The sequence below is a fragment of the Cylas formicarius genome, unplaced genomic scaffold (assembly GCF_029955315.1).
Source record: "Cylas formicarius isolate icCylForm1 unplaced genomic scaffold, icCylForm1.1 PGA_scaffold_1__22_contigs__length_36826433, whole genome shotgun sequence".
In the NCBI taxonomy this organism is placed as follows: domain Eukaryota; kingdom Metazoa; phylum Arthropoda; class Insecta; order Coleoptera; family Brentidae; genus Cylas; species Cylas formicarius.
In genome coordinates this window covers 35,231,662-35,243,464 of record NW_026844264.1, presented here as the reverse complement: position 1 = coordinate 35,243,464, position 11,803 = coordinate 35,231,662, and the positions used below count along the sequence as shown (strand labels likewise).

General features: G+C 38.3%; 1 protein-coding gene across 1 annotated transcript; it reads left to right on the top strand.

The window, feature by feature from the left end:
- LOC132697432 (protein spire) lies at positions 1-11,778 on the top strand. The gene is made up of 8 exons (XM_060662947.1): positions 1-399; positions 467-747; positions 800-1,012; positions 1,082-1,262; positions 3,778-3,906; positions 4,332-4,895; positions 6,360-6,646; positions 8,665-11,778. Exons 1-8 carry the CDS (start codon positions 137-139, stop codon positions 8,892-8,894), a joined length of 2,148 nt encoding a protein of 715 aa, XP_060518930.1. The 5' UTR covers positions 1-136; the 3' UTR covers positions 8,895-11,778.
- The last annotated feature ends 25 nt before the right edge of the window (positions 11,779-11,803 follow it).

The following is an 11,803-nucleotide window of genomic DNA, read 5'->3' as shown; positions in this document are numbered from 1 at the left end:
GCGTTTTACAAAACGCATGCCCCCGACAAATCAATACCGAAAGTCATGTAGGTGGTTGCCAAAACACCCATGAGAAAATCGATTTGAGGTTAACCCGAAACGATGGATCTTTCAAAATTAAAGTGAAAACAAAACAATGTCCCAAAAATCAAAATGCAGCGTAAATTCGGACGGTAGTGTGCGTCTGGGCGATATTTTGGATTCGTTCAATTCGTGTATAAAAGAGGAACACGCCTGGGCGCTCTGTTATCAACTAGCCAAATACTTTTTGGAATGTTTGGGCACTAAAAAACAACACATTCACAATATTACCGAAGTTCAACACGTCTTTCTTAATAGCGACGGGTCTGTACACGAGAATACGATTTTAGCTAAAGACAAACCTCGCAAATTGTTAAGGTAAGTAAAAAAAGTCTACAGGGTTCATTTCTGGAAAGTAACTATACTACATTTTAATTTCGGTCAGGTGTGAAAACGAAGTTGTTGCCGGAATAGGGGTTGTAATTTATACCACATTAGACAATAAAGTAAATGATGGGGAAGAGGTCCTGTTTAGCAGCGACTTGGAACAGCTCATCAGCGATATGGTATCGGATGAGGCGAACAATTCAGAACAAAGTCACCACGAGACAGATGACGAAGGCATCGAACGGGACTCGGAAGAGAACGACGAAGCCGGCTCGTCAAAGTGCAACGCGAAGCATATAACCTTGCAAGAGGTTCTGAGGCAGTGCGAAGCGCACTTGGGTAAATAGTGCCTTCAGTAATGCCGGTGTAAATCCATGGCGACTTTTTGAAGGTACGCTAACGAAAGCTCAAGCAGAAGCGCATTATAAAGCGGTCGTCAGGGCTCTGGTGGCGGAGGCCATTGAATTATCGACGTTCCTGGAGAAAGTGGCTCAGGGAAACATTAGTTTGCCGTCAAGCAGCGCAAAAAACACCAACTTGGAGGAGCTCAAGTTTACGGACTGGGCCAAGTTTTGGGTACAAGTGATGGGCGAACTGAGAACCGGTACTTAATGGTTTTGTTATTGTATTCGGTCAGAAATAATCGTTAACCGATAAAAATGTGTTATTTCAGGAGTGAAACTGAAGAAGGTTAATTACAGTAAGGCGCCCATTGAATACGAGTTGACTCCTTACGAAATATTAATGAAGGATATTAGAACATGCAGGTACAACCTGCGTAAAATTATGGTGAACGGCGACATACCATCCAGAGTTACCAAGGACGCTCACGCCATCATCTTAGAATTCATAAGGTATGTTCAGTTAAAGGGCTCATCAATTTCCATGAACAAATAAGTTTTTATTTTCACAACCAATGCTGCCAGTTAATGATTTTTTTATTAAAATTCAAGCGACAACCGCTTTTTTCAACGTTTGGCAAAAATTATGCGATAATTGTTGGAACTAGAGGTTCGGCATGTTCAACGTCAAGTCTATTACTTTTTATCAAATTAACATGGAAAGTTCATTTCAATTCAACGATGCGTTTCACAGAAAACTGTTGGGCACGACTACGAGGATCATTCGCCCAAACATGGAAAGTAAAAGAAAAAGTACATTGTTTCGTTCACAAGAATGTTGGGCAGAACTGCTAAAATCATTCGCCCATTTAAGATTTCAGTTTTTGGGTTACACCCCGGCACATGTTCTTTGACATTCACTGACCAACCCATGTGCCGCCAGTTATTGAAAAACTAAAATAAACCCATACAAAAATAAGCAACTCCACGGCGCGGCTATATGACATTTCTACTCTTAAATAAGCACTAAGAACACAATAATTAAACCGATATCAAACGATTTACACCGAGAAACGGCAGATCGTGCGGAAAGCCGACAAGAAAAAAAGTGATTCAATTCATTATGCGTTTCACTACAGAGTATCGGTTTTTTTCATTTCGTCAAGGATTTTTGACATTTCGGTGAATAGCAAAAACAGCGCAGCCTTTATGCTTTAAAAACAAATTACTTCCAAAACGAATAAGAATTACATTCACTGTTAGGTTAACAACGCAGCCGGCGAAAAATAGCGGCCTGGTCGCGTATTGCCCGTATTGCTGGTCACGTGACCCTAATAGATCCAGGATTGAAATAAGCCACATTGCAATAAAATGGTTTCCTAAAGATTTCCATTAATATTAATTATCTAAAAGTATTTGGAAACTTATTTTAGAGTCAGGTATTATTTATTGTATTAGTATCAATTGTTTTAAACATATTTTTAGGTGTTATTGTCGTCAAATCTTACAATCGATTTTAAACAAACTTCCCGTTAACCGATTTAAATGAAATTCGGTATAGTGATGTATGTTGAGTGACAATACAATATTATAGGAAAAAAATTATAGGGGCAGGGGGTGGCGAGGGTGTCTGACATACTTTATGAAACAAAATTGTTACTTATTTGTAGTTTTCAGTTATGACTTCCCATACATATTTTCTATGTTAGAGGTTTTTTTAGAGGGAATAAGTGCGCCGGTGGGGTTTGTTAAGGGGGTGCAAGAGGGTTTATATATATAAAAATTTGTAACATTTGAACCAATACCGCTATAATTATGCACTTTCCAGGTTTCAATTCCGCTAAATGTTTCCTGATATATTTTTTAAAAATTACGATCATAGGGATAGGTGGGAGGGGGAAGGGGTAGAGACTTAAAAATTTTTGAACCGAGGCTGCTATGATTATGCACTTTTCGGGTTTCAGTTCCACTAAATGTTTCCTAATATATTATAAAAAAATATGATCATTGGAGTAGCTGGGGGAAAAAGGGGGTTGATACTTAAAAGTTCATAACTTTTAAAACAAAGTTGTTACGAATACCTATGAGTTTTCACATATAATATCTAATATCATTAGGTATCTTTCTTAGCCAAAATTCTTTTTGATTCGGGTCAGATGGTAAACCGAAAGTGGAAACGGGTCCCGTTTCTTCGGACTTGCAATTTGACCGACACCCAAAAACACAACATCGCGGCATGTTTGCACTGTTCTTTGTACTTTCTGGTACTTGGTTGTTATCACAAATGACCACGGGTTTTCGCAAACATTTTAGTTATCGATAACACAAAAAATACAGTTAAAAACCGAGTTTCAAACACCGATATCCACAGACACAACTTCGCGGGCAGTTTGCACTGTTGTTTGTCCGATTTATGTCACTTGGCTTTTACTACGAATCCACGCGGGTTTTTAAAACATTCCAGTTATTACTGACACAAAAGAGAACAATGAATAAACCGAGTCTTAAACAATTTGATACGCCGGTAACCTACATAAACTTACGTGTTTTCCCGGGCCGCAGCCGGACTGACTGAAATTGCTGGATCTATTAGAGTCACGTGACTTTCGCGCGGCAGGGCCGGCCTTATAACAAGTTATGCAGGAATGAAATAGGAACTATACAATTTATGATCTAAGCTTAAACTACGCTGCCTCCAGCAGTTTCTAGGTATGTGTAAGTAAGCTAAAGTAAGACAATCACGGCCAATTCAAGTAACGCCCTAAGTAAGTGACAAAAGAAATACATCCTGTGTAGGTTAGTTTTATTTCACTTTCAGCCGGCTGTTAAGTAGTTTGTCTTGATCTTTAACTTGCGAATTATTTTGTGAGTTTGAATTATCAATAAGAATCATGCTGTTTGGGGCGTAGTTTAAATTCGTCTCATTCCCCTTTATTCAAAAAAAAAACAAATAAAGTCATCGTGACATATTTTCGGGAAATCATCGTTTTTTAACTGAACCAAAACTATCACCCTCCGGATTTTCAAGATCGAGACCGCCACTGCGAAAGGTCTCCGACCGAAAACTGCCGCCGCAACAGAGAACGCTCACTCCTCGCGAGCAGTTGCTGCTCTCGATCAAAAAGGGCAGGAAATTAAAGCCGGTACCGTTGCCCAGGTATAGTATGTCTCAAAGTATATCGTCTAGGCTTTTGTCCGTCTCTCCCCAAAAGTAATTACAAACGAAAACGCTTCTTACTAGTATATCACTTGTTGAAGTTTTCTTTCTAAATACGTTCGATCAGAAAGCATCCTGTATAAGTTTTTATTTACTACGAAATTTAATTTGACCCCAATTTAAGAACGGATTCGAGATGTTTGGGTCTTAAACACCGAAATACTTTCATTGGATTTTGTCTCAACTTTACGATATGACCTTTAAGTAGTACACCCTGTGCTGTCGGTTCTTATCTTCTTATCATAGTTATTAAGAATATTGTAAACGTTAACAAATAAGGAAATCGTCAAAAGCGCAGACGATATACTTCGAGACAAAGTGTACGCGACCACCGACCGACCTATTCCTGCTGCCCCATATTGCAGGACGTCGCAGCGCTACGGGAGCGACAAGGACCAGCCGAAACCGTCGGGCCGGCGTCTAATAAAAGTGGATCTCTCGCAATTCGAAGACGACGACGACGACGACGTCGAGGCTCCCGAGACTCCCGACTCATCGGAACCCGGCCTGTGGTCCAGCGAATACCAGGAAATATGCGACCCCACCACCCTAGACGCGTACGACCTAGCCACCAGGGAGTGTAATTTGGTGGGTACGAGACGGAGCACGTTGGGGGTGACCGACGCGAACCCCGGCTGCTATTCGGTGCCCCAATCGAGGCCAGGTTCGCGCCAGTCCTGCAACAGTACCGAGTCTGAATCGATGCCGATGGAACCGGAGACGGCGAGGGCGTTGCAGGACGAGCTCACCAACGCGCAGAGCTGGCAGGACACCATATCACTCGACGACAGGCTCTCCCTGACCTTGTCTGAGATCGTCCACATACGGACGGTACTGACGAAGGCTGAACTGGAGGCGTTACCGATTGAGGGACGGGTCAGACACGACGTCGAGAGCCGCAAGGTGTGCTTTCTGTGTCTGAAGACTCGGTAAGTGGAGCTTAAGGTTCTTTGTATAAGGGGGTTTATATGAAACCTTGGCTTTTATAACAGTTTTTATAATTTTATATGGAAACCGTTGGGGTCCCTTAGTTCCGTAAAACGTCCAAGTAAGACCTTAAGTTTTACCATATTGCATCCAAAACGTTTCCGTTAATCTTCAGATTTTCTAAGTAGTTTTTATATCTTTAAAATCTTTAAAGCACTTAATAATTTCTAAACTTTATCTAAATATTTTTAAAAAACGAAAAAGTAAACACAGTTCTGTCAACCGCATATAAGTAAATAACTTTTAAAGTAGTGAGGTTAGGATTGCGTAATGTTTTTATAAATGCCATTTTGGCCACTTTAGGTGTTTCAAAATCGGCTTGTAGGTTTACTGTTTACATATCTTCTGAACTCGAACTGTTAAGTTCTGAATGACGCAGGAGGAATCCAGAAGATTTGTAGATAGTATTACAGTTACCTGTCGAAATTTATTTAAAAAAATGCTTATAAGCACACTGGATATTTATAAGTGGATTTATAAGAAACCTTGGCGTTTATAACAGTTTTTATAATTTTATATTGGCGTTATAAGTGTCGTAAACGTAAAAAGTTTTACTAAATTGCGTCCGAGACGTTTCCGTTACTTTATAAATTTTTCAGGCATTAAACTTAAAGTGCCTAATAAATTTTAAAATATACTTTTAGTTTAGTTCTAACCTTTATCTAAATATTTATAAACAGCGAAACACAGTTCTTCCAACGGTGAATAAATAAACAATTGAAAACTGAGGTTAGCATTGCATAGACATTTGACATTTGCTCAGTAAGAGTTTTCAATTGTTTTTCCAATCGCGAAGGCTATAAAAATGCTATTTTTACAAGTGTTTTAAAAGAATACCATTCTAAACAGTATTCCTGAAACTTGAAGACGTATTTCTTCAAAAATATACGATTAAAACATGGTGTGCATTTCATCAATTCTGCATTTTAGTTCCTGCCGAGTTTTCCATTTTCTCAAAAATGATGATTGTGACATTGTTTTGTCTCCGTTAATTTTTTTTTCGATTTAACTAACCTTTCTCACACTCACAGTCACTTTTTCTCGATTAATTTTTAAGAGTTAAAAAAATCGGTTCTTATTCATTGTGCCACGGATTGTTTTGATCGATGAACTTACAATATAGTGCAGAGAACATATTGGTTACGAAAGATTGTCCCACGAATGTCACTTTGCAAATATTAAACCAGTAATGCTACAAGGAAACTAAGATCGACCTTGCATGGAGGAATTTTGTTTATTTATTTATTTTATTTATTCCCCATCCCAATAACTTGCTGCGCAAGCATTGGGCCATAAATTTTTTTAGCTTTTTCATTAAGAAAAACATTCTTTAACTACTCCAAATACTGCCGGCTAGATGGCGATGGCATCGAAATCGAGATACGGGCGGGCGTTTTTCGTTGCAGGTTCGGTATATTCGGGCCTTGGGGCCAGAGGTGCACGTTGTGCAAGCGCACCGTTTGCACGCGCTGCTACTCCAAAATGAACATCCCGATGGAGCACTTCAACAGCGTGCCCGTGGTCCTGTTGAGTCCGAGCATCATAAGCAGTCCCGCGGAGGGTGGCTCCAAAGAATCCCTTGCCAGATCTTTAATCGGTAAAATTAACAACGCGGATATGTCGGAAGGCAGCGTTTCTGAACCCGACCGTCCCGTATCCGCGATGGATACCAGCATCATCAGCGACCCAGGAGGTGGGTGTGGTCGCAATTGCGTCGCGCAAACCGTTAAGCCGGCACCAGATGGGTAACTGAACTTCGTAACGTAACATCATACAATATTTAGAGTACATTATGAAGTGCTAGCGTCTCATAAGCAAACAAATAAGATGACGTCAGAACCTGATTGCATTCCGGGACTGTGCGAGTGCCCTTGCTCCACCACTTGCAGTTCTACTGAATACGTACATTAAATCTTTCACTGTGGTTGATATCTGGAAGTTGTGCAGAGTTAAACCCATTTACAAAAAAGGTGACAATTTAAATATCAGTAATTTTCGTCCCGTTTCATTACTTTGCAATTTTTTTAACACTCCTTGTACAATCTGGGAAATATCACCCGAGTTGTAGCTGAAAATCTAGACTTGCGATCTCAAACTGACGACCTAAAGTTGTTCTGCAAAATTGATAGTATTCAGAACTGCCAAAACCTGTCATTGAAAGCATATTGAAAAATAGTGTGTCCATAATAACTTATGGTTAAATCTCATCCAATGTAATGTCATGACGTATTCACTTAAAATTATGCTGCCCGAGAAGATCAGTTTACATGTATCGATGCTTTTCTATAAATTCGAAGGTTTTTTCTTTCGACCACTCCATTTTTACAAGAGCGGTACTCTCGCGCATGTACAGGTGGTTTTTATAAGCCTAAACAATTGCGAGGTTCAACCGTAGCAGGTTACGTTACGATGTTCGGTTCCACGTCTGGACCCTGCTATACGTAACGCGTAGTCGGCACCAAAGTATACGTTGGCCATAGAAAAAGTAAATAGAAAGTTTGCACAGATGCACGAGACGCTTGACCTAAAATTATCTCCCATAAATATCTAAGGAACTAAAGTGAATTCGGTTTAAGCAAAATTGACAGTTTTTTTGAATGATTAATTAAAAATTAATAATTCTTGATTCGCAATTGTTTTTGGTAGAAATATTGACGAAACTACAATTGAGCAGGTTCTATGCGTATTTGTCACGGTTTACTTTTTTCTATTAGGAACATAAGTTGACTTAAGTAGAATAAAATACTTCTGATGAGTTTTTAATCAATTTATTTAATTTCTCCGTTTTTTTCTAATCTTTGACTATTAGTTTCTATAGTTAAATTACACACAGCATTTTTCCGTGCCTTGGAACTAATTTATTTTTTACGAAATGGCAACTATTCAAAAAATCTATTAGAACCTAGCACAATGTGATTAAATTTGTGTGTATAGTTCACGTTCGAGTTCCATTACGAGGAAATATATGGGGACTTCGCTTTAGTTTCCCGTTACTTTACTTATAGAACGCCCTGTGTAGGTACAAATAATCTTAACTTATGTCTGTGCTGTTCCTGTGCAACGGTCTAATTTATTTTTTCTTCGATAGCCAACGGTTATTACATTCCCATTTTTATATGAATGATAAAAACGAGGTTAGGTCGTTTCACGCTTGGTCTTGCTGTGGACTGACAGATATTTATCAAAAATTTTGACAGGCGCATTTTCCATGGAATTAACTACCAAAGTTTTGCTGTCACATTGAAAGTCCCATTATAAAAAGTATGGACTTCATCATATATTTTAGTGTAAATGTAAATGTCAAAAGCTAAGTAGAAACTATTCAAAATTAAACATAGAATAAAAGAAAAACTACGGAGAACAAGGAAAATCAACCACGCAACTGCCACAATGGCGAATTTAAATGAAAGTTGAGACTAGTCACCTCAAGTAAATAAACAACAACTAAAAAGTGAGGTTATGATGGCATGGTTTTCTTTTTCCGGTGTTTTTAGTTTTACAACATTTACCAAGGTTTTTATAAATAATTTATAAACTTATTTTTCAGTGCTAATAGCGTCAGCGTCTTTTTTTTTTATAATAATGCAATTTTTGATCGATATAGCCTATATAGACAGGTTAAACTTTTGTAGTTACGGTTTTTAAGTATTGTACAGGGTGTTCGTGATCTTCCGTGCAATATTGAAAAACAACGATCTCGCGTCTTTCAAGGTGCGGCGATGACGCGCAGCCCTTCGAGGCAGGGGAAATTCCGAGCGAACGCGACGGCCGTCGCGAGGACCGCCTACGTGGTGGACCGTTTCAAGGGCTCGCAGATGGTGGTGTGCCACGATTGCAAACTGATGGTTTTGCAAATTATCAAGTCGGCGCGCGCCAACCGCTCCGCCATCAGAAACAAAACGCTGCAGAGCCTCACGCTAAACTTGTCACCGGTATTTTAATTATTATTGTGATAAAATAAGCTGCACGTTGGGTGGGGAGCCCCTCCCGGTCGCCGAAAATGCAAAAAGGTACGCGTTCTGTCGTTATTGAACTAAAGGCCGGTTTTTGCGCGCCGCTACGACTTACCTTACGGATTCGCTAATGTCGTGAACTTGTTGTCACTGGTGGATTTCATTTCAATCGGGATTTCAAGATTAGCGATACGCCACCTGCAGGTCAAATGCTAAACCATTCGGTAGTAGATTGAGGTTATTGATTTTTTTTTATTATTGTAGTGGACGTTTTGTGACCGTCGGGCTCAACAACTATTGTTCAGAACGATTTATTTTATTTTGTGTTTGTGTGCATTTTTGTTTCGATAATGACATCCATAGCTAAAAGTTCAAATTATACGAAAACCAAATTTGGAAAAGAATTCATCGAAAAAAGTATAGAGACTTCGTATTGTCAAACGGCACATATTTCAAGAAAATATTCTGGAGTTGAAGTGCCACAATGCAAAATAATATACTCTGCGTTAAGAACTTTTCCAATATACCTGGAGTGATCATTGCTTCTCGGGTATTTTGCTTAAAAACAGGAATCATTACCAAAAAGCATTTAAAATAATTTCAGTTGCGTGTAAATTTTGTATATGAAACAAATTAAAATTTGGCACACTTACCGACTTCAAATTCCCAAATTTCACGAACTTATATAGCTTTCTCTTTCACTCTAAACAAAAGTTGAAACTGAAAACTAGTCATGTTATGTTTGAATGTACTGCGCTGTAGTTCAAACGGTCGCGCTGCGATCTTATTTGATAATCCAATAATCCAATATTAGAGATGACGTAGCATCTGCCATTTTGGTTGGTAACTTTTCCTTCCTCTTCATGTAGGTTATATTTTGATTTCGATTAAAGTACCTTACCTTGTTGTTTTATTTGCAATTTTAATATTTCCAAAGCAATAATTGAACACAAGTCTATTGATAAATGCTCCCGAACAGTGTTAAGTAGTCTCCATTAATTTAAATGTCAGACAAAAACTTCGCGAAACTTCGACAGCTGGCATCACCCTAATTCCGATGACGTGTCGCCCAAAAACATAAGCAAAAAGGTTTGTTTTGCTTTCTTTTTTCACTCTACGCTTTGCTTGATTCGTACGGAAAGTCGTAACGTGTAAAGCGGTCAATTTGCAGCGAATTTTTGAACGCGTACTCGTACGAGTACAATTCAAAAAAGCTAACGGACAGTACACATTGCCATTTTATAATTCAAACGAACTTTGTTCTTTTGGATGGCGGATTTCAACCAGAATTCATAGTCTACGCGTTGTAACCTTACACAAAGCCAACTATTTTAAAAGGTCTGTTAAAACTTAAATTAGGTTTTTTTTTGCGAGTGATCAGTTAACCACTGCAGGCTCAGAACGATTTTCCTCATTTTATTGTAACATTTCACCACAAGTAATTAGCTGTTCGAAGATTGTAGAAATGTAAAACATAACCAACAAACGTCAGTTATTAATTTACCTAAACCAGTAACCATGCTCATAGACGCAGTTAGTGAATCGGTAACTCGCAAAAAAAATCCTTCAAAATACTGCGACGGTGGTCAAAATGACAACACTCCACTACACATAAAAATTAGTAGGGCGCCTTTTAACCTTTGCTTACACTAAAAATTGCCAATTTACAAACTTATTCGTCTCTGAAACTTTTTATTATTGTTCCAACAATTTAATGAATATTTACGTTCTTCGTCTATGCTTTACGATTTTCGTGGGTCTGTGCTCCATTTTATGTTCTTGAAAAGCCTACGTCAAACGACCCATAGAAGGCGAAATATTTTTTGTTTTTGTTGCGCAAGTTTGTTTGCACGTTTAGCCGCTAGATGCACAGCTCAAGTCAGTTCGCGAAGTGAAAACTGCGCCATAAATTGTGTCTATTTCCAATCTCCAACGCAGTACGTTTTATACAGGTGCGTAAGAGCTATTAACTATGTAGATAGTGTGGGTTGCTGCTGCCGTGGCCTAATACGTAAATTTATTTCCGTTTGCCGTTTTTCGGTACCGAACAATTGTTTTCGAACGGCGTTAGCCCGGGAAGGGCGTGCTCCAACGCAAAATTTAATCTAGGACAAATTTAGATGTTATATCGACGTGAATGTTCAATCTCATGTGATTTTACGGTTATGATCCGATCTTCCTCTTTTGCTCGCCCCACATCCGGTTTTGCCATTACTTTCGATATCGAAAAGAAGTTAATTGGTTTTTCGGTTTCCTTTTCGCGTGTCGCTCCCATACATATCGAATAAAAATAATTTAATTTGTTAAAATGATCGAAATTTCGATTTTCGCGATATTTATTTTTGATTTCAGACCCAACATGTTTTGTGCGTACTTTTTTATTGTCAAAGTTTTAATTTAATATATTTTTTATTTTGTTTTCTACCTTTTCCAAAATTTTTATCAGTATTTTAATTGTGACAATATTGACGTTCAAAAATGGCGACGTTTCGGAGATCATTGTTAAACACATGGTAGGGGTCAGCTTTGCGCAGTCTCATTTATACCTCCGATAAATGAATTATTCACGTTCGCTTACATTGCTTGAAGGTATCCCCTCGAAACGTCGACGCCCGTTTTACTTATCAGTATTTTATTTTGTTTCAACTCTTGATGCACTCGGTAAGAATAGTCATCAAAACCAGTAGTGATACTAGTCTAAAGAATCCCTAGCCTGTTGATATTTAATTCCTATTTATAATTTTAAGTGAACAATAGTGAATTGTATTTAAAATAAATTTAGAAAATTTTATTTTGGTAACTTCGACTTTATGCAAATTCTTCCAAAGATTACGATAAATTGATATAAGATAACTAAAAATAAATATGGCTGTTGAAAATTTGTTTTTTTTTAGGGG

Excerpts from the sequence above, each read along its gene's own strand:
- LOC132697432 (XM_060662947.1), top strand. The coding sequence starts at position 137 with ATGTCCCAAAAATCAAAATGCAGCGTAAATTCGGACGGTAGTGTGCGT. Across the intron at positions 400-466 it reads AAACCTCGCAAATTGTTAAG|GTGTGAAAACGAAGTTGTTG; the intron begins GTAAGTAAAAAA and ends AATTTCGGTCAG. Across the intron at positions 1,013-1,081 it reads GATGGGCGAACTGAGAACCG|GAGTGAAACTGAAGAAGGTT; the intron begins GTACTTAATGGT and ends GTGTTATTTCAG.